This window comes from Trichechus manatus, unplaced genomic scaffold (genome assembly GCF_000243295.1).
Source record: "Trichechus manatus latirostris isolate Lorelei unplaced genomic scaffold, TriManLat1.0 scaffold00135, whole genome shotgun sequence".
NCBI classification, from domain to species: domain Eukaryota; kingdom Metazoa; phylum Chordata; class Mammalia; order Sirenia; family Trichechidae; genus Trichechus; species Trichechus manatus.
In genome coordinates, this window is record NW_004444071.1 from 2469534 (window position 1) to 2496927 (window position 27394).

A 27394-nucleotide genomic window follows, 5' to 3' on the forward strand; every position below is an offset into this window, starting at 1 on the left:
GGAAAGGGAAGAGGCCCTGAATAAGTAAAGCATTACTCAAGAAGAACAAACAGGGAGGCCTCACACTACCTGATTTTAGAACCTATTACACCGTCACAGTAGTCAAAACAGCCTGGTACCAAAGAGGATATTCAGGTGGCTAACAGACACATGAAGAAATGCGCAGGATCATTAGCCACTGGAGAAATGCAGATCAAAAGTACAATGAGATATCATCTCACCCCAACAAGGCTAGCATTAATCCAAAAAACGCAAAATAATAAATGCTGGAGAGGTTGTGGAGAGACTGGAACACTTATACGCTGTTGGTGGGAATGTAAAATGGTACTTTGCAAATCAATTTGGCCCCTCCTTAAAAAGCTAGAAATAGAAGTATCATATGATCCAGCTATCCCACTCCCTGGAATATATCCTAGAGAAACAAGAGATGTCACACGAATAGATATATGCACACCCATGTTTACTGCAGCACTGTCCACAATAGCAAAAAGATGGAAACAACCCAGGTGTCCATCAACAGATAAACAAATGGATAAATATATTATTCCACAATCGAATACCACGCAACGATAAAGAACAATGATGAAGCCATGAAACATAACATGGAGGAAGCTGGAGGTCATTATGCTGAGTGAATTTAGTCAGTCACAGAAGGACAAATATTGTATAAGACCACTATTATAAGAACTCAAGAAAAGGTATAAACACAGAAGAAAACACTGTTTGATGGTTACAAGGGTGGGGAGGGAGGTTGAGGGTTATTTACTAACTAGATAATAGATAAGAATTATTTTAGGTGAAGAGAAGGACAACATACACTACAGAGGAAGTCAGCACAACTGAACTAAATCAAAGCTAAGAAGTTTCCTGAATACAATCAAACACTCCAAGGGTCAGAGTAGCAGGGGCAGGGGGTCTGGGGACCATGCCCTCAGGGGACATCTGGGTCAATGGCATAACAAAGTTTATTAAGAAAATGTTCTGCATCCTACTTTGGTGAGTGGCGTCTGGGGTCTTAAAAGCTTGCAAGCGGCCATGGAAGATGCATCAATTGGTCCCAACCACCTGGAGTAAAGGAGAATGAAGAACACCAAGGACACAAGGAAAGTAGTAGCCCAAGAGACAGAAAGGGCCACATAAACCAGAGACTTCATCAGCCTGAGACCAGAAGAACTAGATGGTGCCCGGCTACCACCAATGACGGCCCTGATGGGGAACACAACAGACAGTGCCAGATGGAGCAGGAGAAAGCTGGGGTGCAGAACACAAATTCTAGTAAGAGGACCAGACTTAGTGGTCTGACTGGGACTGGAAGAACCCCAGAAAGCATGGCCCCTGGATTTTCTATCAGCCCAGAACTAAAACAATTTCCGAGGCCAACTCTTCAGACAGGAATTTGACTGGACTGTGGGACATAAAGTGATACTCGTGAGGAGTGTGCCTCTTAGCTCCAGTAGATACAAGAGACTAAACGGACAACTTCTGCCCAGAGGTGAGATGGAAAGGCAGAGAGGGTTAGCAGATGGTTGAATGGACATGGGGAATCAGGGGTGGAAAGGAGGAGGGTGCTGTCACAGTATGGGGAGAGCAATTAGAGTCACATAATTATATATGTATAAATTTTTGTATGGCGAAAAAAAAAAAAAAACCCTCAGAGCCTGAATCAAAAATCAGTAGGGGAGAAGAAGCTATAAATCATCCACAGTTTTAACATCAGTTTATATTTAGAAGATGAGTTGAAAAGAGTTAAGACCTTCCTCTTTACCTAAACAAGAAAGATCGAATGACAGTTCTTTAAATGACAACTTCCATCCTTGACATCTGCTGAACTCTACAAAGACTACAGCCTTCAGTATGGATTACACTTGAACATGAAGTAAACAAAAATCCTCACAAGTGGACCAACAACCAACATCGTGATAAACAGAGAAAACACTTAAGTTGTCAAGGATTTCATTTTACTTAGATTTACAATCAACACCCATGCAAGCAGCAGTCAAGAAATCAAATGGGGTATTACACTGGACAAATCTACTGCAAAAGACCTCTTTAAAGTATTGAAAAAGCAAAGACGTCACCTTGAGGACGAAGGTGTGCCTGATCCAAGCCATGGTATTTTCAATCGCCTCATATGCACACGAAAGCTGGACAATGAATAAGGAAGACTGAATAAGAATTGATGCCTTTGAATTATGGTTTTGGTGAAGAATACTGAATATACTAATATTCCGTACAGACAGAATGCTCCTTAGAAGAGAGAATGGCAAGACTTCGTCTCGTGTACTTTGGACATTGTCTTAGTCATCTAGTGCTGCTACAACAAAAATACCACAAGTGGATGGTTTTAACGAAGAGAAGTTTATTTCCTTACAGTAAAGTAGGCTAAAAGTCCAAATTCAAGGTGTCAGCTCCAGGGGAAGGCTTTCTCGGCCTTCTCATCAGTGTTCCCCCAGACTAGGAGCTTCTCGGCGCAGGGACCCGGGTCCAAAGGACGCGCTCTGCTCTCGGCACTGCTTTCTTGATGGTATGAGGTCCCCCTGTCTCTCTGCTCACTTCTGTCTTTTATATCTCAAGAGATTGCCCCAGGACACAGTCCAGTCTTGTAGATCCAGTCCTGCCTTACTAACACAACTGCCACCCATCCTCCCTCATTAACATCATAGAGGCAGGATTTACAACATATAGGAAAATCACACAGTACCAGGAATCGTGGCCCAGCCAAACTGATACACACATTTTTGGGGGGACATAATTCAAACCATGACAGACATGTTATCAGGAGGGATCAGTTCCTGGAGAAGGACATCATGCTTGGTAAAGTAGAGGGTCAGCGAAAAAGAGGAAGACCCTCAACGAGATAGACTGACACTGTGGCTACAACAATGGGCTCAAGCATAACAAGGATTGTGAGGATGGCGCAGGACTGGGCAGTGTTTCGTTCTGTTGTACATGGGGTCGCTGTGAGTCGGAACAGACTCAATAGCACCTAACAACAACAACAACAGCAACAATGCCATTTGCCAAAGAAAGGGATCAGGGGAGAAGGAAGAAAACCAGGCCCTGTGCAGACAGATGAAGAACCAGGATGACCCACATCCTATTGCTCCCCTCTGGGAGCTGGTCATCTCCTAGGAAGCCACACACAAACTGGTCACTGCATTGTCCTATGGGAGCTGCAGTGAGAGCCCAGAGACCACAGTTGCACGCAGCTGGCCCTCTGGTTCCCAGCCTTCCAGAAAGGCCCCCTGGAGTTGCAGATCCCTGAGCAAGTCTCAGAGACACTTCAGTGGCTCTTTGTGGTTGTATCTTAGAATCATAAGGTTCTTCTGAGATAATGGTGCCTAGGCCTCTTCTACGAACCAAGAAATAGGAATTTCTGGAGATATGACTTCCACACATGCACTTTTAAAAATTCATGAAGGTAGATTCTGATAAATGTGGAACCCGAACTGAAAAAACCTAAGTCAGCCAGTGGGAGAAGGGTGGAGAAGGGTTTCCAGGAGGAGGGAACAGTTATAGCAAAAGCAAGGGGCAGTGACCAGTGTTTACTGGAAACTACAAAGTAATGGGTGAAACTGGAGGTGAAATTAGAGCAGAATGAGGAAGAGCTGATGCTGCTGAGGATGGCAGGTCTCTAAGCAAAGAGACTCTTGCAGGTGATGCAAAGGAGTCTATACTTTAACCTGAAGAGGGAAAAGAATCCCAAAAGACTTCAAATGAGGGCAGTGGCAAGGTAATTTTTTTTTTTTTTAAAAAGATTTTGGTGGATGGATTTCAATGGGGCAAGATGTGATGTTGGCAAGCCTGCAAATGTTGGTGCTATACATTGTTATTTTTACAAAGACAACATATCTGCTTTTTATTTTTTAGTAGAAATCTAGAAAATGAACATTAAGCACCAAATTGAGCATGAGATAGTTATTAGACTATTACAAACTGTTATGTAGTTGTAAAAAAACAAAAGATTCAAGGCCAAGCTGCCTGGGTTCAAACTGTGGCTCCACCACTTCCTAGTTGTGTGAGCCTGTATAAGTGACTGCCTCTGAGCCTCAGTTTCCTCATCTGTAAAACAGAACATTTTTTCTACCTCAAAGGGTTGCTGTAATCCTAAGCACACTGGCTGGCATGTAATAAACACGCAGAAAAGTTAGCTGCTGTTGTTATCAACAGCAACATTGTCATTATTAGGCAAGATATACTTGCTCTTCCTAAATGGGGAAAGGATTCTAGAAAGTTCTAAGAGTTCCTCTGGATTTGTTTTCAATGCAAAATATTTTGAATACCTGTCACTCACTGTTTTCAAAGCTCTCCATTTTACCAAGTGCTAACTTGTCCTTAACACCTCTTTTTTTTTAATCCGCTAAAAAGGACAAAGTTCTATTTGAAACCACCAGAGAAAGTGAAGAAGGCTGTAGCTGGGGCTCTCTGTAAAGCAGTGAAAAGGATGGCTGAACTGATGAGGCGAGGTCATGAAACAGTGTAAATAATATCCCCAAATGTCAGGTTCTGATTTTGAGAATCCAGGATATATAGTCTATTATCTTGGCATAGCGGTCTTTCAGAATTGGTTTAAACTTAAATTTTAAGAAGAAAAAGGTTTATTGGTTTAAAACAAACACACACACAAACATATAGGCATCCTTCCTTCAATTTCTCTACTCACTGGTGATTCTACAGAGGAAATCACAGCTGTGGGACATGAGCTACCAGAGGGCCACCTAGTGTAGAGTAAGCGGACCATGATTTATGATTTTGAGAAGTTTAATATAAGAACATGGGATGAAAACAGAATATATTATTATAAGTGACAGTGATGTGCCACACAGATCTATTATACCAAGAGTGGTAGCTAGATGGTCTCCATTTCCTGTGATAACTAAAGAAAAGCTACACAAATGCTAGCAGGAGGAATTCAGGTCAGATACAAAGAGCCAAATTATGTCAGTGAGGGAGAAATTCTGAAACAGATTATTGAAGGAGACTGTGGCATTCATTTCTCAAAGAGATCTTTTAGATAAGGTACATGTTTGTCTGAATGATTTCTGCTTCCTGCTGTCTGCAGGCAGCAGGGAGGGATTACATCACCGGTTCTCAAACATTTCACTTGTCATCTTTGCTGTCTTTCTTACTATCCTTCCTCTAAAAACAAAAATTTCTGCAGGTTCATTTTGCTTGTGCATACCATTGCTGGGCACAGTTCCTTGCACACAGTAGGCAGGGGGATTAGCAAATACAGTCAGCCCTCCGGACCTGTGGGTTCAGCATCTGTGTATTCCATCAACCACGGATTGAACACTTTCGGGGGGTGAAAAAAATTCCAGAAAGTTAAAAAACAAAGAAGCAATTAGGAAAGTGTTGCCTGTGTGCTAAATGCCCACTCTGCTGTATGGCTCGGCCCCTGCCCTTCGGGCCTGGGTGTCCCTCTTCCTCGAGTAGGAAGGGGGCGGTCAGGAAAAACGAAGCTCTCTTCTCCTCCCGCCCCCCCACCTGCACGGAACCAGAACCTGCAGAGCAGGCGCACAAGCGCAGTGGGCACGTCGCAGTTTCTGCTGCTAGCTCTAGCTTTACATGCAAATACTACGCCATTTTATATAAGGGACTTGAGCATACACAGATTTTGGTATCCGAGGAGGTCCTGGAACCAATCTCCCACACAGATATGAAGGGAAGACTATTTTTTAGCTCAGCAGCATACAGTAAAGGCTAAGAGAGAAACAATATAGAGGAGAAAATTCATAAGGCTGCAAAGCTTTGAGTGTGACAAGACAGGCATTCTGGCCCAAGCAAATTCTTTTTTGAGATGCTCTCACCGTGTACCCTGACTCTACTGGACAGGCTCAATCCTAAGAAACCAAAACTCCAGTCTGTGAAATAGAGCCTCTTTCCTCTATATCCCAACTCAAAGTTGATTATCCTAGAACAATTATATAAACCTAACAGTCCTTCCCAAGTAAGCCTTTCTGAATACCCCAGTTATGGAACAATACACTTTTCCCAAGTGGCATTTAAAACCTGAAAACCCCAATTTCATTTTCTCAACTGTCCTTATTCCCTATAAAACAAGTATATAACGGAATAGCTCAAAGCTAACTATTGTGTGAAAATATGTAACTGTGCTTTTTTAATCACAATAATGTATAATTTACCATATCCACCCCCCAAAATATAACTGCAATAAGCAATCCTTCATAAATTTTAAATTAATTTTAATCCTTAGACTCTCGTACATAAGTTTTTGGCATCTTCCCTTATATGTAAAGCAACATGTAACTTCCCTCAGGTGCCACTTCCTTTTCTCTCTCTATAGGACTTAGCTACCTGCAAAACTCTCACGCTTTTATACATTTACCAAATATGTATTGAGAGTCTACCATATGCAGGCACTGCTGGCATACCATGATGAACAAAAACACACTCTCATGGAACTTTCAATCTAGAGGAGGAGGCAAATGGAAATAAATGCCAGGAAGGAAAAGAACGTGGAATTTTGATGTGGGGAGGGTGTCTGTGTGTGTTGTCAGGGAAAGCTTCCTCTGCATTCCTCTGCAAAGCCCACCAGTGTAGGGGTGCAGAGTGAGGAGAAGACTATGTGGTGTGAGGCTGGGCAGGTGGGCAGGGCCAGACCACCAAGGGCCTTGAAGAGATCTTTAGTCCCTACCCAAAGAACAACTGAACGGCATTAAGCTGGGGAATGACAACCATTCATTCAAAGCATACTTGCTAGATATGCCAGGAACTGTCTAAGGACCCAGGGAATCAAATGAAGAAAACAGATGGACAGGCATTGCCCTCATGGAATTTACACTCTGATGGGAGGAGGCAGACAGTAAACAAGTAAAATACATAGCACGCGCTAAAGGAGAAAATGGAGATGCAGTTAGAGACCGGGGAAAGATGTTGCCTATTTAAGCAGGGTAGGTTAAAGAGGGCCTGGTGTAGGGAGAGCCGTAGGAAGTGGGGGGTTTGGCCATAAGATTACCAGGGAAGAATACTGTAGCCAGATGCAACAACAAGTACAAAGTACACCGAGGCAAGGCCTTGCTCAGTGCCCCGCAGGAACAGCAAGGAGCCCACGTGAAGAGTCTAGGAGACAAGGCAGAGGCAGTGGCAGGGAGCCAGGGCACACAGGGTCTTGCAGCTGACTATTACAACACGGTCTTTTGCTTGGAGTGAGATGGGAAGCCTTAGGAAGGCTTTGCACAGAAGAGATCTATAATCTGACTTCCATTCAAAAATTATTCCTCTAGTTGTTGGGCTGAAAATAGTGGCGGGGGGGTGGGGGGCAGCTGGGAGGTGTATTCATTTCCTAAGGCTGCCATAATAAATTACCACAAACTGGATGGTTTTAAACAACAAAGTGTAGTCTCTCACAGTTCTGGAGGCTAGAAGTCTAAAATCATGGTGTCGGAGGGCCTAGCTCCCTCTGCGGGCTCTAGGGAAGAAGCTTTCCTTGCCTCTTCCTAGCTTCTCGTGGTGGCCAGCAATCCTTGGCATCCCTTGGCTTGTAGACACAGCACTCCAGATTCTGCCTGTCTTCACGTGACCATCTTCCTTCTGTGTGTCTCCAAGTCGCCCTCTCCTTATAAGGACACCAGTCACTGGAGTTAGGACCTACCCTAATCCACTATGACTAGGACCTACCCTAATCCACTATGACTTCAGCTTCACTAATTTTATCTCCAAAGACCCAATTTCCAAATAAGGTCACATTCTAAGGTTCCAGAGGGATGTTAATTTTAGGGGGACACTATCAACTGACTACGTAAAGCTATGGCTGTAATTTAAGGGAAAGACAGTGAGAGCTCAGATGAAGTTAATAAGCTGGTGGAACTGGTAAAAAAAATGATCAGATTCAGGATATACTTTGGAGGTAAAATCAGCAGGATGTGCTGATGGCTGGGAGGTATGACATGAGAGAAAGAGAGGAGTTAAGGATGACTCAAAGCTTTCTAGCCTGAGCAACCAGAAAAATGACCTTCACTGATACGGAGAACAATAGGAAGCAGCAGTTTTTGGGGGTTAAAATCAGTTTTGTTTTGATCATGTTTAAGTTTGGGATGCCTATTAGAAATCCAAGTAGGATCTGAGTTGTTGTTACTGTTTGCTGCCATCAAGTTGGCCCCAGACTCACAGCATCCCCACACACAACGGAACAAAACGTTGCCTGCTTCTGAGCCATCCCGATGATTGGTTGGGGATCAGACCACTGTGATCCATAGGATTTTTATTGGCTGATTTTCAGAAGTAGATCTCTAGGCCTTTCTTCATAGGCCATTTTAGTCTGAAAGCTCTGCTGAAACCTGTTCAGCATCACAGCAACACGCAAGCCTCCACTGACAGACAGGTGGTGGCTACACAAGGGGTGCACTGGCCAAGAATCAAACCCACGTCTCCTGCATGGAAGGCATGAATTTTACCACTGAACCACCACTGCCTTCAGGGATCTTAGTATACAGACAGACATATGAGTAGGCAGATAGATATGAGTCTGGAGTTCAAGAAAGAGGTACAAGCTTAAGACATAATAATGAAGTAGGGTACAGACGGTGTTCAAAGCCATGATGCAGATGGGATGAGACCAGGTAGGGAGTAGAAGCCAACAGAGAAGAGCAGAGATCTGATGACAGAGAAGTGGGCACTCCAATGTTAAGAGGTTGGGGAGATGAAGAGGAACAACCAAAGGAGACTGAAGATGAATGGCTAGTGTAGTCAGAAGACATTTGTTTCAAAAAGACTCCTCTAGCATGTAAAATGGATTGGATGGGGGCAAGAGTTGATACAAGAATTGATACACAGACCAGTGTAAGACACTGCAAACAGGACTTTAAACAGGCCCAAGACCTGGGCATACTGAAAGATTTCTGCCTGAGAGCCCGTCCATCATACGAGAGTATAAAAATGTCCATGAAAATGGCAAAAGCAAGTTTTACAAATAGTAGCATACATCCCAGGGAGCAATCTGGGGACCCAGGGAGCCCACCCCTCTTCTGGGAGCTTACGGCAGTGTCTTGTGCTTTGTATAAACACAACCATAAGATTTCTATCCTTTGCAATTCAATAAACATCACCCCTTCTAACTGGGTCTCTTTGTCAACTACATTCCAATGACATTTTGGCCACCACACAGAAATTACTGCAGTGATTCAGGTGAGAAAGGCTGGCAGCTTGGATTTGACTGATGAAGAGGAAGTACTAAGAAAAAGATACATTCATGAGATATTCAAGAAGTAAAATTATCAGACCTTGTGGATAGACTAGAATATAGGGAGAGAGGTAGGAAATAATCAAAGATGACTCCTAAGGTTCTGACTTGCAAAACTAGATGGATGATGTCATTCAGTGACTCAGGGCATACTGGAAGGGGATCCATTTTTCAGGAGGGAGAAGATTGTAAGCTCAGTCTTGGATTCACGGAGATGCTGAGAAGGTAGCTCAGACTGCAGCTTAGAAAAGTGATGAGACTCATGAGATCAGTTTGGAAGTCATGCGGCTACTGGGGAAACTGACGACATAGGTGGAAAAGACTGCCTAGGAGAGACTCTGGTAAAGAAGTAAAGATGACAAGTAAAAGGCTGAGCCTTTTAGATACTCAAGTATTCATTGGCTATGTAAAACAAAATGAGGCTCAAAGGAGGCTAAGAAAGAGTAGCTAAAGAGGCAAGAGGAAATCAGGAATGTGCAGCCTAATAGGAGCCAGTGGAAGTCAGTGTTTCAAGAAGAAAGGATGCAACCATGTCAATAATGATGAGAGCTGATATCTTTTTAAATACGTATTTAACTTATGACAGAACATCTAGCTTTTGCCAGCAGATCTGTTGGTCCTGTTGCTTTCTACCAAAGCTTTCTGTGAACAGAATCAATAAAACGTCCTGTGAATATAGTTAATAAAACTATCGTACATAATTTTATCACTTATTAACCTTTCTAATAAGCTAGTCAAAAAATGTTCTAATTTTAAGACAATGAAGCTGATACACACATTCTAGACTAACTATACTTATGACATTGAAGTGATTTGCAAAGAACACAGAACCAGAGTCTCTAGCATAGTCCTGGTTTTACCTCTATCTAGCCCTTGGTGGGCCTTTCTGAGTTTTGGTTTCATTACCTGTTTAATTGCTGGAGGGGGTGGTGGGAGGGACAGGGCTGTTGCAAAGCAGGGGTGGTGGGCTAATGGGAGGCAGTAAACTTGTTCGTCTATAACATCCCACCTCTTCAAGATCATAATGTTCACAATTAATTTTATAGGAATACAAGGATTAAGTGTGTATACTGAGGCCACACATTTTCAAAAGTGGCCTCTATAAGCCCCTATAATAAACCATTACTTTAAGCTATTTAGTTTGGTTTGGCCATTTTTCAGACCAACCAGATACTCTGACACCTATGAAGTCTATTTCCTAGTGGAGGACACTGAATGAGCATTTATTGTTTCCCTAAAGCAGAGTGCCACCACCCCTCTGTCAGTTATTGTACTGTGGTGGCTTGTGTTAAAAGTTGCTGGAAGCTATGTTACTGGTATTTCAAATACAAGCAGGGTTGCCTATGATGAACACGTTTTAGCAGAGCTTCCAGACTAAGACAGACTAGGAAGAAAAGCATAGCAATCTATACTAAAAAATTAGCCAGTGAAAACCTGATGGATCACAATAGAATATCATCCAACTTGCTTGCTTTGGACATATCAGTAGGAGAGATCAATCGCTGGAGACAGACAACATGTTTAGTGAAGCAGAGGGCCAGTGAGGGTGAGGGACACCCTCAGTGAGAAGGACTGGCACAGTAGCTGCAATGATGGACTCAAACATGCCACTGATCCTGAGGATACCACAGGACAAGGAAGTGTTTTTTCCATGAATAAGAGCTCACTCAACAGCAGCTATCTATTTATATAATGTAGAGTAAGATACTAAACACTATTTCACGTTTAGTAATACTCTATTTCTTAAGAATTTAATCCTAACTCAAGAAGAAAATAATTTTCCTGTCTATCCAAAGGCAATTAACTTTAAATGGTAATCAAATTGTTACTTTAAAATTAAATTAAGTACTGCTGATTCCTCAGCACTTATTGGTACATGGTACACAGTAGGAGCTCAATAAATATTTGTTGAGTGAATGAATGATAGACATAATTTTGTTGGGCTTAGAAATTACATCTCAACATAGTCAATTCACCTTATTCTCCCTAATTCCAATATTTCTGTCTCATCTAAACTATTTCCAGTGCTCAGAGTTGCAGAGATAAGATGCAAACCATGCATAAAAATTGCAGAGATGCAAAGTACGAAAGACTTTTATTATCTGCTCCAAGCATTTAATAAAGAAAGTCTTTACTAACAAAATATCTTACAGTTTACTACTATTTTTCTTTGCCCAGTAAAGTATGTGCCTTCTCAATGCCAAATTCTAGAGGGACTTCTCAAAGGTTATTCTTTGTGCTTCTAGATATGTTTTGTTCACCATTCTGGTTATATTACTGATCGATTTCACAGAGTCTAAGAACAGTATGCAGCAAATAAGAAAGCTCAATAAAGTTTTGTAAAATGAAATAAAAGTGGAGGAAAGGGGACCATTTCACTTTGTTCATAAATCATACCTTATCTTTATAACTCCTTTCAACTCTGCCATGCTCTAGCCAAACTGAGTCCCTGCTCCCTCTCTTCCTTCTAAGTTTTCATGCTGTGCCCTTGTTTCTGCAGTCCCAGTGTGTGGAAAGACCTTGCATAAAAATTTCCTTCCAACTAACCAACTTCCAATGGCCAAATGCTACCCATCTTTAAAGGCCCAGCTCAAACAGCATCATATCCATGAAGCTGTCTCTGAACTCCTCAGCTAGAAGAAATTTTACCTTTCCTAAATAGCATTAAGTGCAGCAATTTACCCAGGCCTCCTTACAATATTTAACTTATTCCACCTTGTATTTAGTTACATACTTACTTTATACTTTTAATACACACATATGTGTATGTATGTGTATACATATAGATACAGATAATAGTATAGTATTTGTAGTTATTTATTTACACTTTTAATCTCTTCTAAGAGTTTCTAAACTCCCATGGATAGAATTGGTGCCCCCTCATCTTTGTTTCCCCAGTGAGGCCTAGCACAATGTCTTTCACAAAGAAGGTGACGATCAAATGAAGGAGCATAAAATAATGAGTTCTTATCGCATATTGCTTTGTGTACAATTTGCAAAATGAAATGAACAAAGTCATATAATATGCTAAAGTCATCAAGAACTGACTCATCAATTGTATAAATATATATTTTGTTCTTCTAATCTTCACTTTCTATTATACAACAATCATATTGGAGGGAGTGACTTAACACACACTCACAGTTAAGTGCCCCTCATGGTGATCTGGGAAATGAATGAACAAGTACTCTGTAGCGACAAGTTGCATTATGGAGTCACCTAGGAATTCCATCCTCTGATTGTGGCCTCTGGAAAGAAAAACATCGATGTAAACAGATCAATAAGCCTTTGTGAATTAAAAAAAAAACAAAAAACCTAGGATTTTAAAAAAGGCATCATCTAAAAATGTGATGTGTTCATTGTGCTTTAAAGCACAAAACTAAATACAATTTTCTTTGGCCCATCAATTGAGAAGAGATCTGAGTCACTAAAAGTTGAGTCTCAAAGAAGAGTAAAGTGAGTACTATTTAAGGATTAAACAACTGCTAAAATAAAGATTGGTGACTAGTACCTGGTTAGGTATATTGAGGAGTATCCTATAATACAGACGAGAATAATAATCTTGTAACAAAACAAAGCAAAAGGGCCCAAGAATTTTGTTTGCTAAATCTTTACTACTCTGTTGAAACATACACTCTATTACTCAAATCTGGAACCCAGTTTAAGGACACTTTAAAAATCCATGATAAGAATCTTTAATTTTTATCATTTGGAGAGTTACAAATATTTGATTGTTGAGAACCAAAAGCAAATAAAAAACGATACACCTCCTAAGGTTCACCCTTCAGCCAAAGATTAGACAGCCTCATAAAACAAAACGAGACTAATGAGGCACAACAGCCCAGGGACAAGGACTAGAGGGCAGGAGGGGACACGAAAGCTGGTAAACGGGAACCCCAGGTCGAGAAGGGAGCGTGTTGACATGTCGTGGGGTTGTTAACCAATGTCATAAAACAGTATGTGTACCGTTTAATAAGAAACTATTTGTTCTATAAACCTTCATCTAAAGTACAATTTAAAAAAAAAGATACATGAAGAAATAAATATTTGGTTATTCTCTTAATTACTGCACTAGCTGAACTTCAAATCATTCATCTAGAGCAGGGGTTGGAGGGCCAAATCCAGCCCATGGCCTGCTTTTGCAAGTAAAGTTTTACTGGAACACAGCCATACTCATTCATTCACATTTTGTCTATGGCTGCTTTTGTGCTCCTATGACAAAGTTGAATTGCTGCAAGAGAGACCACAGGACCCAAAAACCTAAAATATTTATTATCTGTCCCTTTATAGAAAAAGTATTTACTTCTTTCTCCACATTTTTCCTCTATACCACAAACAAGTCACTTGACGACTGGACAAAAAACAGTGGACTGGAGCATACTCCCTGGTTCACACCAGTGTCTGGCTGCTCATCCATCTCACAATGTGACTTTCCTGGAAATGTATGCAATCTCAATTCCTTTGAAGAGTATATCACAAAGGTTTGGGGCTGCTTCAACTAAGTGGTCACGTTGGGACTACATAAGTACTTCTAACTCACAGGGTCAGATGGTTAAATCCCACAGTTCTCAATGTGAATGCTCGTGCCAGAAGTCGAACATGAGTAAAAATTACTCCAATTGCTTCTTCAAACTCAGTAAGTTTCTGTAGAACTGGGGAAGTCTCAATAAGCTGTCGATCAGTATTTGGCTCTTGTAGCTACAGAAAACCAGAAATAAATAAAAGTCATATGGTGCCGTTTTAGTTACATTAGTAATTATCAATTCTCGGATAGAAAGTGTTGTATAAAATTCCTTTCCCTTGGGCAGAATTTCTGAAATGCCAATAAAACACGGAAGCATCTTTCTCATCTCTTAAATGGCAAACAAACCTAATATTTAAAGAAGGCTCAAATAATATTTTTCAATCTTCTATCAAATTTCAAGGCCAAGTAGTGTACACAGATAGCTCAAAATTCCAAGTATTATACTAAATCTCCAAGGAAGATGCAAGCTGAAGAACAGTTGGTGGCAAACATATATATCTACTAAAGCAGTGGTTCCCAAACTTTAGAGTTCAGCAGAATGCTTGGAGGGCCTGTTCAATACAGATGGCTGCGCCCTACCCACAGAGTTTCTGGTTCAGTAGGTCTGGAGTGGGGCCTGAGAAACTGTCGTTCTAACAAGCTCCCAGCTGATTCGAATGCTGCTGGTCTGGGGGCTGCCCTTTGAGATTCACTGCATTAGAGCAACCTGACCACTGTATGTCTTCTAGGGACCAATCTATTTTACATAATGAATATCATTAAATTGGATTCAGCTCACCCTGGAGATTACGCTACAAGTAGGTGCTCTACAGAACAATGAGCCTTTAATAACTGGTAGAGAACAAATATGAAAAGTATAGTGAAAATTAACATTTTCAACAACTTTAGGCAAGTCTGAATGTTTTTTTTATTAATAAAACACTTTTACTCTGAGTTAATGATATCTATTACTGTAAAGCCTCTTAGGAGAGTTCAGCCACTAGTGATTATTCTTACAATATTTATTTTCTGTTTATATATTTTATATACACATACATATATAAATATACATGTACATATATATATATATCCAAAGTAAAACAGAAATAAAAGCAAAGAATAGTAAGAATTTTTAAACTGACTGGGGAAAAGGGTGTCACTATATATAAATCTTTTAAATTTACAATATGTTTTATGCAATCTAAGTCAAAGCTCTCAATGTCTAAGATCCAAATTAGGTTCCAATTCAGCAGTGTTAATTTAGTATTTGTTCTACTTTTTCCAATAAGCCCAGACTTGCTTCCATATTATTTCCCCTATAATAGCAGGCATGTAGATATACTGGAGTCAAAACATTATGCTTTAATATCACTCTTTTTTTTTAGTGGGGGGGTTGCAGAACATAACTACACAAGTAGCTCTTCCTGCCTTGTGAGGGAAGGTAGCTCTGGTGCCCAGTCCCCAGCCCAGGCCACATAAACAAAACGCACAGGTTTACTTCACTATGTGTTCCAAAGTGCTCTAGTTCTGACACCACAGCTGAACGTCAAGATGCCACTGAAGGGAATCAAAGGATAAAAGCGGAAGGAAAAAAAAAAGGCAAACTAAAGAAAAACAAACACCAGGAGCTATAAAGCTCACTGCAGACAGGAAGGTCAGACTTACTTGGAGTGGGTGGAGAGGGTAATTGAGCCATACTTCTCGCAGGTCCTGGAAAATGGAGATGCCCTTAATGCCCGAGGGAGCCATTTCACACACTTGAGAGTACTAAATAAAATGTCATTATTTTGAAATACTGAACTATTTCAGATGCTGACTCCACTTATTGCAAATCCAAAAGCGCTAGCAAACTCATTTTTTTTTAAAGTATATTCACCATTCAAACTGCCTATAGTGACTCTAATTAGCCTACTAAGCTGGGGAGCGGGAAGGCAGGGGAAGGGAGAGGGGGCAGGGAGCCACCACCACCCAAAGAAGTCAAAGACACCTTTTAAAACTAAAAGTTACTTATTTGGGTAATCTAACACACTGGACTAAGCTGCTGTTTTAACCGCATTTTTTAGCTCACCATTCCCCAAAAATATGCATCAGCTGTGCCTTTTGTAACTAAAACTCATTTCAACTGTCCTTTATTTTAGGCATTAATTCACCATCATATGAGCCCTTGTTTTAAGGCAGGAGTGGAAAACACTATCTAGTTCATATCCTCTGACTTTTATGAGGCCACACTTTAATTGTTGGTCATTATAAATGTTGACTTGAAATATAGGAATGAATGAACTTTATGCAAAAATTTCAGAATATTACTTTAGCCCTTGAGTTCAATCTAGACACAGTTATAATTAGAACTTCCTCAGGATAATAGTGTTTTTCCTTCACTTTACTCTAAGGAGCCGCTGACTGAACTTTCTGGCCTTGATGTTAGGTTTTAAAGCAAATAATCAAAAATTTTAAAAAACATGGAAGAACTTACGTTTAAAAAGTTTTTTTGGGGAAACATAGGAAAATTTAGTATCACCTGTGACATACATGGTAATAAAGTAAAATAAAATACCTAGTATTTTTGTACAACTTGTGTCTTAGTGGAGCGCAGTGGTTAAGAGCTTGGCTGCTAACCAAAACGCGGGCAGTTGGAATCTACCGGCCACTCTTTGGAAAGCCTATGGGGCAGTTCTACTCTGTCCTAGAGGGTTGCTAAGAATCGGAATCAACTTGATGGCAACGGCTTTTTAATGGTTATTTTAATAATAACATACTTTTTTTTTTTTTTTGCCAATATTAAAAGAAAAGATGCTTAAATATCAAACTGTTCTTTTAAGGCATTTTAAGGCAATTCTCTTTACCAATTCAATAACCCTTCTCTTGAAATCTGTATGCCATGAATTATACTGAATTGTCACTTCCTTCTTCCAACTTCCTCTGTGTTCTGTCAATGCTTTCTTTCCCTTCACTCTAACTAAAACTTCAGCTCCTTGCCCAACCTATTCATTCTCTTCTCCTCTGAAGAATTCCACCATTGTCACGGGTTTTACTAAACTCCCTCAATAAGTGTCTCAATGGGCATCCTTTACATCAAACCCAAATGGTAACTTTTCACCACTCGCCTAGGGAGTGTCTTGTTAGGGAAGACCACAGGATTGGGAGTTAGACTGCCTAGGTTTAATCTTGATTCCATGTTGGCAAGTTACTCAACCTCGCTAAGCCTCTACTTCCTCAAGTGTAAGACAAAAAACAGTCACAGTACCTACTTCAAAGTGTTCTCTGATACCACATTCAAAGTACTAAGCCCAATGCTGTCACAAAAAAAATTCTGCTATTAATGATGATAATTATCAACAACAATGATAAACAGCTTGACCAACCCCAATCTCCAAAGCTCAGGGACATCTTGATACATCTTTCTCCTTTTTACTTCATGCTTTTCACTCAAAATATTTTGATTTCTCCTGCCACCCATCTTGGTCTAATGACATAATGCCTCATAACTAGATCATTTGACTGCTTCCATTTCCTTTACTCCACCCTGTACACTCTGATAAAGTTCTTCTGCATTTTGGTGTCAGAGAAAATACACTGGAAAAGATCTAAATTGGAATCCCAATTCTACCATTCATTACCTAATGGACTTGGGGAAAGGTTTCTACCTTCATTTTGCCATTCTGAAATATGTTCACTGACTGATTGCCCATTCATTCACACAACACATTTTTATTGAATACCTATTATGTAGTAGGTTATGAAGACAAATAAGACACTATTCCTGTCAAAGAGTTCACCACCTAGGAAGAGTAAAGGTAAGTAAGTATAATTTAATAAACTGTGATATGTTCTGTAATAGTGATATACACTAAGTGCTAGGAAATCAACTGAATGGATGCGGGGAGAAGAAAGCTTAGGTACCAAAAAAAAAAAGATCCCAAGGTTTCTGGTGTAGAAGGCAAAAATAAAGGAGGAGAAACATATTTAACATATTTGTAGACTAAAACTGATAGGTTCAAATACTAAACAGGCTGAATATGAATGTGTCTGTGGAACACCCATGTGAAGCTATCCAGAACAGAAGCAACTGAAAAAGAGTCCGGAGCTCCAGAGAAAGGCCTGGGTCAGAGACACTGGGCGATGATCAACAATGGGATGTGTAAACAAGGAAAATAGGAAAGATTACATAATAATACTTCCCTATCTTTCTAAGGGAGCCCTTGGATGGTGCAAACAGTTAATGTGCTTGGCTGCTAACCAAAAGCTTGGTGGTTGGAGTCGACCCACAAGCACCTCGGAAAGGTCTGAGGACTTACTTTCAAAAAGTCAGCCACTGAAAATCCTATGGAGCACAGTTCTAGTCTGAAGCATAGGGTTGCCATGAGTAGGGTCAATTTAACAGCAACTAGTTATCTTTCTAAGAGGATCATCGAGATGATCTAAACGAAATGCTGGATGTGAATGCACTGGGTAAACCAGGAAGGACTGTGGTTTAAACTACTGCAAGATTAAAACCTTGAGAGAGCAAAAAGTATCTTTGGCTGAAAGAGTAAAACTCAGTTCAAACTGAAAAAGTAAAAACAGCCATGCTGTTAACTGGACTGGGAGGACAGACAGAGATAAAGCCAGCTGCAAAGCAGACAGGAAACAGTGCTTCCCTCAAGGTCGCACAGCAGCTGTGACAGGCCATAAGGACCCCTCTCTGAGTGACTACTGTTTCTTGCCAATGTTGCCCCTGACCTGCTTTGTTATTTCTCACCTCCTGAATAAAGATTACTGGAGATACTCAACTGCTAAACTGCCCTCGCCTCATAACAGTACACAATCCCATATTAATCCCCTGCTTCTCCTAAGCTGGGCTCAGAAAAGGCAACCAACCAAGAAGTGATCCCTGCTACCCCAGCCACTCCTCAGAATCATGCAGCAGAACCCAGGCCTTAAAAAGGATGCTCCATTCTCCCTCTGAGAAGAGTGCCCTCCCTCACTGCATGGAGTCAGTAAGTCTGACTTCCTTGTTGTGCAGGTCGCCCCTGGCTGTCTTTGGCTGATTAGGTTTTCACAATACCATCACGCAGAAAAGTACTTCGGTTCGCCAGCACCTCTCACAAACTAACGCTAAGAGATGTAAACCAATATGGAGATATCAAACGAGTTAGAAAGTCCAAGCATACTTGAAAATGCTTTTGTGGAAAGACCATATATTACTAAGCCCTACTGTGTTTGATAATAGACACACTAAAACAAATTCTGAATCTCAACTATCCCATTTGAAAGATAATGTTCAGACTCTGTTTCTTCATTTAGTACTTTATTCGTTTCCTTCTTTTAAAAAATATGTATTAAATACTGCACATGGCAGCCTTGCACTAGGTATTGGAAATACAAGATAAGCTTGCTAAGCGGACAAGTGGGAGAGAAGCAGCTTAAAAAGAGAAAGAAATCTAAACAAAAAGTCTGATGCAATTAAGAACACAAGGTGTAAAAGTGCATGTAATTCAGGAAAATAGAAACAAGGGGATACGGGGGTGTGGGTAAGACACGAGAAGGGGCAGGGAGAGGTGGCAGTGGGGGAAAGGGGCTTGGGGAGTGAGGGTGAGGACTTAGAGGTAAGATTGGAAGAAGAAAGCCCAGTAGAGAAGTTGCTGAAATTGCCCACAAAAGATAAAGGCCAAAACAGATATTTTAAGACTTGAGGAAAAGTCTTAAAATACATGCCATCTGCTACAGATATAAATTAAGATGCATACTTGTTTATATGTGTAGGACAAGACAGGGGAAATGGCATGTCTGTAGCTAATTTCCCCATCAGAAGGACATTCACACATACCAAAATCATCACATGTATCCACAGAAACAAATAAAAAAGCCAAATCCTCAGGTATGAACATCGTCCATGTCACATTTTTCAAACCTATTGATTCCTTTATTTCTTAACTATCCTAAGTAATACAGTAATGGAATCTGACAGCCACTTAAGCTGTAGGTTTCACAAAGGCTTAAAACACAGGCTTCCTATGTGCTTTATTGCTCCATGAGGGTTATTTCATTCAATTATAGTGACATTTCAATTTGGAAAACAAAGTTGTCTCTCCCTTTAAATGTTAAATTGACTTATGTTGGTACAAAAAGCATCAGGTATGCTCTATTACATGCAGGATCAAAAAAGGTATCTCTAGCAATATTAATAGCTTAATATACTATTTTAGCAACAATGAACTATTTTAGATTCTATCATTTTTTTCTTAACATACAATTTGCTAAAAAAGTACTTCCAGAATCTATTCATAGCCCTTTCGGACACTCCCTATGAACTGACTTTCTAAATAAATATACATTTATTAAGTCTACATAATTTATAAAAAACAAACAAACAAATCACAAAGAGAAAAGCCCAAAGGCTACAGCTTCAACTGAGCCTGCATGGGGTAGGTAGCCAATGATTATAAAATATAAACTCATAATTAACTTCAAGATACTTCATAATGAGGTAAAGTCCTCTTATATTCATATTTGTATTTAATTTACAAGTAACCATGAGGAGAGATGGGGTTTCATGTAGAAGAAACACTCCTGGCATAAATGAATAAGCTATTGTTGATGTATCTGAAACCTACTATCTAAATGGTATTTGGTTTCTTCCCCACTGTCTTCAAAATACAGACTAGTTGAAATAATATCTTCTGTAATGATATACATAACTGAGAAAAATCAAATGAGTCAAGATAAATACCGGATCATTAAAGAGTAAGCGTCCAAATAACTGTTTGGCTTCCTCCAGGCTTCCCTCCAAGTAAACAGCTCCTAGATGAAAGGAAGCGTGTGCCAAAAGGCAGTCTGCATTAATATTCAGAGAAAATTACATATCTCTATAAAAAGCAAAAAGGCAAGCCAAAACTCATGCACCGAAAAAACTGACAAGATCAGAAGCAATTGTTTTAAAGGTAATGTTTCCCTCTTTTAGCTTGCTTTGTATTATAAATTAGACTGAAATATACAATTCAATGTACTAAAATATAAATCTCATATTATATATGAAAAAAGCCAAATATGAACTATCATGAAGGGTGTAAGTATAAACCTTGTTAAGGGACTATGCACAAATACTTGATTTTAGGAAAAATGCTGTTTTATTTTCTATCTTTATGTTTTAGACCGAATATATATAGGAATCTAAAGAAAAAAACCTGAAAGACATCTGAGTCTAGGTCAAGGAAGGCTTCTGCATGTAAAAGCAGGGGCAGCTTTTGCCTTTGACTGGAAATTACTAAGTACTGTGGACACATTTAGCATTAGTCAGAACCAGTACTAACATTTTAACTAGGTATTAAGACTCAAATAACTCTGGAGTTGTTGTTTGCTGCTGTTGAACTGGCTCTGACTCATGGAGACCTTGTATATAATGAACAAAATGCCCAGTCCTGCACCATCTGTAGGGTAGTCATAGTTCCTTGAAATCACATTTTATACCTGTGTTTAGGAAGGCTATGTTCGTGTAAAACTTTAAGAAACTTAAGTTACCAGGACTTCTGATGACTAAATACATTTAATACTTGTAGTAGTAATAATAAAAAGAGGAGAAGGAGTAGTGGTTTGGGGGCCGTTATAACCCAGGTACCATGCAAAGCATTTTCACATTCTTATCTTCACCTTCCTGAGGCATTGCAGGAAGAGGGTGTTAGAAAAGATTTAAAGAATTTGGGCTTGTCTTAGGTGATTTAGGGGAGGGTTTAAGAAAGGAGAACTTTGCTCTGGGTTGAATGCTGTCAGAATTGAATATTAAAATCCTTACAACAACTCTTGTGAGGTAGATGATACTATTCTCAATCTCACAGCTTTGGAAACTGAGGCTCAAAGAGATTAAATAACTTGCCAAAGACATAGAGCTGGCAAATGAAGGAAATGGGAATTGAATCATGTCTGCTGGCTCTGAAGCCAACCACAACACTACCTGTCAAAAATATCATGTGTACAGATCACAGTAATTCCATGTGACAAACTCTCTGAAGTAGACATATCTGTAAGAAACAGACATTACTGTGAATAGACTATGGATAATTATTAAACATCTCTCGTTACTTCCATTAGCATAAAAAAATGGCAAGTCTTTATTTTCATTTTCAAAGGAAGAGGGCACAAATGATAAGGAAGTACAAAGGCCTTTGAAAAATAAAATGTACTCAATCATTTACTTCAAAAAAAAAAAATCAAGAAACTGTCAATCTACTGTAACATTTAATTGTAAAACATACTTGCAATCACTAGCTAATTAACTCCTCCTAACTTTCCTGTACCGACAGCTAACTTGTATTCGGTTACAGTGAACGAAACCAAGGAAATAAAGTGTGTGCATCAGTCTTGCTTCAAGTGAATAAGTAACAGTTACACAGGCTCAAGTCCTGGGATTATAGAAATGCAGTGTTTTCAACATGTTTACATCAGAAAATCTTGAGAAGACTTTAAAGTATCAAAACAAACAAAACAAAACACATCTGTACACTTAATATTTTTGACAGGTAGTGTTATGGTTGGCTCCAGAATCAGGCAGACATGATTCAATTTCCAGTCCCATCATTTGCCAGCTCTGTGTCTTTGGGCAAGTTATCCCCTCTCTTTGAGCCTCAGTCTTCCCGTCCATGAGATACAGTATCACCTACCTCACAGAGTTGTTGGTTTTTTTTTGTTTTGGGACTTCACCAACATCTTAATTTCTTTTCATTTATGTACATGATCCTGAATCAAATCTGGAAAGTAATTAACCTCCATATCAATTCACTTCAATTCAATTCAGTAAATACTTACTAGGCATCTACACAACATCAGATACTGTTTCAGGCACCAAGAATACAAAGAAGAGCAAGCACCATCGCTACTCTCCAGGAATAAAATTAACTACAATACAATGTGATGGGTGTTATACTGGGTACTTCATATGCTTTGGGAACAAGTAATTCTGCCCCAAGTCTCAACTCTGAATTTTATGTGCTCTCCAGACATCTTAGACATGTAAGAAACTAGATTATAAAAAGAAAAATTACCTATCAAGGCTTCAAAACAATTAGCCATTGCATGTCGAAGGTCTGATTCTCTACAAAGGTCAGGTCCATGAGCATAAAGCATAAATCGGTCCAGTTCAAGTTTCTACAAAATTCAAAATGACAAAATGTAAGAAGGTGACAAAATCACAACTAATAACTCAGTATCTCCTGGTGGGAGGCGATGTCACAAATAAGCTAACATATTATGAGAGCTGAGTCTATCATTCATTAAGAGCTTTGTACGTATGGTTTAGCTCTGACAAACCTTGACTCTTCCCCAAACAGGCTTCTACAAACTCCAGTAGTTCTACAGGGTTAAGAACTGATCAGAACTGAGCTGTCCAATTCCAAGTTCAGACCAAGAACTAGTCCACGCTGGAATAAGACTCTGCTACAAGAACATGGGCCCCTGGGTTCACCCAGTAAGTCTAGGAAGTCACAAACCCAACCCAAAGTTTTAGAAGTCAGTTTTACCTCTTTGATTAGTTACGTGGTACTGACATCTGCATCACAGAGAAGAGATTTTTAGATGGTATAGTAAAGGGGGACCCTCTGAAGACTTCAACATGCCTACCTCTGCTAAATCTTTATTAAAATTTGGTGAGGATGTTGGGGCCCCTACATCTCTGTATTTGTGTCCCCTTTATAGGATTCCACACTCATCTCTCTGAAGACTCGGTTACACTTTCTGAGCAATGGGTAGGGCTTATTTTAAGGGCTCTGGGAATACTGTTTGTAATGAATTGTGTTTCCTTTTTTTCTTTGGCCTCAATCTTAGAGCCAAATTTGTGGCCCAGTTCTAGAAATCGTGTAGGACTTATGAATACATCTGCGTGTCCTGACTTCACCTCTGGCTTCATGTAACTGTCTTACCCATATTTTCCCTTCCCCTTGATTTCTGTATTATCATATACAAATCAACTCAAATTCTTTTATAACTGGACAAGTATACTTTTTTATACAATACTCCTGAGACTGAATAAATAATAAATAATTCTTTCAATAAAAGGTAAAAGACACAAACATTACAACTCTATGTTTTCAAAATGCTTAAATCTGCTTTCATTACCATGTAATTCAATTCAATAAATACTTATCAAGCAATATCATGCCACGTAATAAGGAACAAGTCAGAAGCTAATGAACACTCTGGGACAATATGAGTCTCATCAGCCCTCACATAAAAAATACTCAGATTTTGTGTGTCTTGCTGTGTATGTTAAATGTTCATATCCATTTATATTAGAAAAAGCCAGAGACAATAAAAACAAGACATACATGCTATCTGTATTTTGTATTGCTAGGAATTCATGAAATAAAAATGCTCACATGAAAATTCTGACTACCACAAATACAATAGCAGAAAACACCTCTTTTTAAAAATTGATCCTAAAGTACAAGAGTTTATACCAGGATATATAAATTTCACCTGTTTCACAATTTCACAGGGAAAATTCAATTGCTTGCTATCTCTGGAGCATGCTAGAGAGTGGACAGCAAGCCATATTTCCTACCATAAACAACTATTCTGGAACATCATGAGTTTCCCAACTTCTTATATTCTCTATTCTACATCCTTAGTTTTTCACAAAGGGATTAGTAGAACTTTTAAAAAGGAGAGAGTGGTGTTCCACTGTGTATGTGCTGAAATGTTCATTTGTCTGGGGAACTGATATTAGAGCTTTCATGAGATTCTCAAAGAGGTCAGCAATCCCTCAACTATTTCCCCACCCATAAATGGTTAAGAACCACTAGTCCTGACAGAAGACAGGCAAGACCTTCGCAGCCTTCTCCTGCAGCAGATGGGTTTTGAGTGGTACAGGACTGTTGAGGCTTGGACATGGGGCAGAGGAAGATCATATGGAAATCCCTGAATGTAAAAGCTGGACACCACTGTCCTTCCTCATGGCTTTGTATAGCACCAGTGTGCGATGAAATAGCTTCTGTTTGCACTCTATGGCAATCTCCCACACTTTATAAACATCACCTTTATAGTTAACTGAAGGTTATGCAATTCCACTCTATCCTAAACAAGGAGGAAACAACGGGGGAAAGGGACGGATACTCTATTTATCAACACGTGTTTTCCAAAGGACACTTATTTAAATATCAGGAAGCATTTTAACAATTAAATCAATTACACACTGCAGCAGTTTTACACTAAGTTTTACAGTCTTTGTGAATGTAATGAAGTTACCTCATTCTTTGTGAAGCTGCTAAAACCAAGTTAGCATACCTGTTGCCTAAAATTTTTCATTAAGGCATCACTATTTATACTCTCAAATGCCACTGAGACTGGTTCAAAGCCTACCACTGTTAACTATGAAGATAATATCACATAAAATAAAGCAATGCATTCTTTCTAACACAAAAATCACAGACTAAAATTAACCACATTTTGAATATAATGAATGCCTTGGCAAGAACAAATTAAGAATCTGGGACTAAAACAGGGATGGGTTTTTATCTACTCTTTTCTGTCAAATTCCAACTTTTACAACAAAATGAAGAAAAAAATAAAAATCCCTTCAGGCAAAAGTCAAGGAAAACTCACAGAAGCATTCCCAGTGGCTCCTCGGGGCTGGAGGATTTTAGAGTTACAGTTCCACCCACTACTGAGTAAACCCAAAGGTCTATAAGAGGTAATCATTTATAATGAGAACAGTGGCAGCGGCAATAAAAATAACTACCTCCTATTAATTTATGAACACCTTTGTGGGATTACTATGAACAGGCACTGTGCTGGGCGCTTTGCAAAGGGAATTGTTAAAACACAAAGTATTATCTCATTCAGTCTTCACAAACATCCTGTGTGGCAGGTGCTAATGCTGTCTCCACTTCACAGATGAGGAAACTCAAGCTTAGAGAAGAGCACAATTCATCCACGGCCACCCCGTGGAGGGGTGCAGACTGCTGGGCCATGCAAGTTTCCATGCCACTCATCTGTTCTGATTTAGTATGAGAAGATGCCACATGCAGACAGGATCATCAAGTCAGATAATGTATGAAGTGCCCGGCATGAATCTGAATGGAGAAAGGGCTCCTTATGTTGCCCAGCTAACTCAATGTGGCTGGCTGGACAGCCTACACCCTAAATCTTAATTAAAGGGATTTGGGCTTTGGGGGATGGATTTTCAAAAATCTACAAAAGTATCCCTTTTAGATGTAAGTGGTCTGGAGTATTCTGTTTAAAGTTATAATTCTGTTTGCTAAAGTAAATTAAGAAACAAAGGTGGTACAGAAATACTACCCAAAGAGAAACTACAAAATATTTCATTCCTTTTGCTCTGTTCCTATGTTCTTTTTCCCCAAATGTTTAACTCTGGTCATGTACATCTGTCAATTTTTTTCCTCACTCTTATCACGATACCTCACCATGGAGTTCATCAGCTGCTTGGGAAACTCATAAAGGTATCAGAATCAGGAAGGTTGAATCCTTAGAACCCAAACAAAAAACACTTCTATAAAATATTATACACTTAATATACCCTAAAGAGTTGCTTATTCAAATGCAAAATTATGCATAGACTGCAGAAGAGAATGTCAGACTTCATTACAGATGCTTCAAGTGTTTGCTCTACCTTTGCTAGCATGGCAAGGTGTTGATTCTGAACGATGGCAGTCCGATAGGTCGCTAGTCCTCCTTCCTCCAGACTAGGAAACAAATAGTACAAATGGACGCTGCAAAGAACGAAACACACAAATGAATATGCACCACAACATTCTGTCTGTAGCTCTGGGCCACCAGTGTAGGCCTGGCACACAGTATTCACTCAACAGTTACCAGCTGCACTGAGCTACACTGAAGAGTCTGACCAATGGCTCTGAATATTCGATAGTAAGCACAGTGTACCTGAATGTGCTAAAACCAAAACAGCACCATTCGGCCATACTGTCGCATCTACTTCTGTTAAAAGACTTCTTTGAAATCTGATGAAAACAAGACCTGAAAAAGCAGTCACACACTGCTAATAGCAAACACATCCGATGCTCTGAAACTGGGACTGGGAACAGACACTTTTCCTTGGATTTGTTATGAGTGGCTGCGGAAGAAACTTCCAGGGAGCCTTGGGTGGTGGCATAGTCTTCACAAGCACAGATGGGGACAATGGAAAAGAACTGAGAGTGGCACACATGGCTGGCTCTGCCGTAAGGACAGTCCTAAAGGGGCCCACGAGGAGGGCGCGGGGGTCGCGAAGAAGGCCACCCAGAAAACCAGTTCGGACCACGGCAACATCTGATCTCTCCTAAGTCTCACATCATTTTATAAGATCAACTGCTGGTCAAGTCAGCTGAGCTTCTTTAGTCCTATTGTGTCCAACAAAAATGAGCTTGGAGAGGCAGGCCCTTCTCATTATGTCCTTCTTTTGAAAAGAAACTACCTAAAGAATAAATACAGCTCAAGACAGTTCCAAGAGAAGCATGAGTTATCTCTTTTAGAAGAGAAATTATATGACTATGGTAAAACAAAATGCACTTCCCTACCCCTACCTCCAATATTAAGGATCCTAAAACACTTCTGGGATGGACACACACACACACACACACACACACACACACACACACACACACACACGCACGCACATTCAAAAATCTAGTCATTAAAATTACTTGTAAGCCTTACTTCCCTTGAGATCAGAAAGAGTGAGAAAGGGATAAAAGACAAATCCTAGA

At 39.8% G+C, this 27394-nt stretch overlaps 1 protein-coding gene across 1 annotated transcript in view; it reads right to left on the reverse strand.

Moving 5' to 3' along the window:
• Positions 1-27394, reverse strand: part of DROSHA (drosha ribonuclease III) — a 153334-nt gene that overhangs the window by 18416 nt on the left and 107524 nt on the right. Inside the window, exons 23-28 of the mRNA XM_004385219.2 lie at positions 26302-26401; positions 22721-22823; positions 20416-20486; positions 15372-15416; positions 13743-13900; positions 12345-12450 (exon numbers count right to left, since the gene is read on the reverse strand). Coding sequence (XP_004385276.1) covers positions 12345-12450; positions 13743-13900; positions 15372-15416; positions 20416-20486; positions 22721-22823; positions 26302-26401 — 583 coding nt within the window. The remainder of the gene's footprint in view (positions 1-12344; positions 12451-13742; positions 13901-15371; positions 15417-20415; positions 20487-22720; positions 22824-26301; positions 26402-27394) is intronic.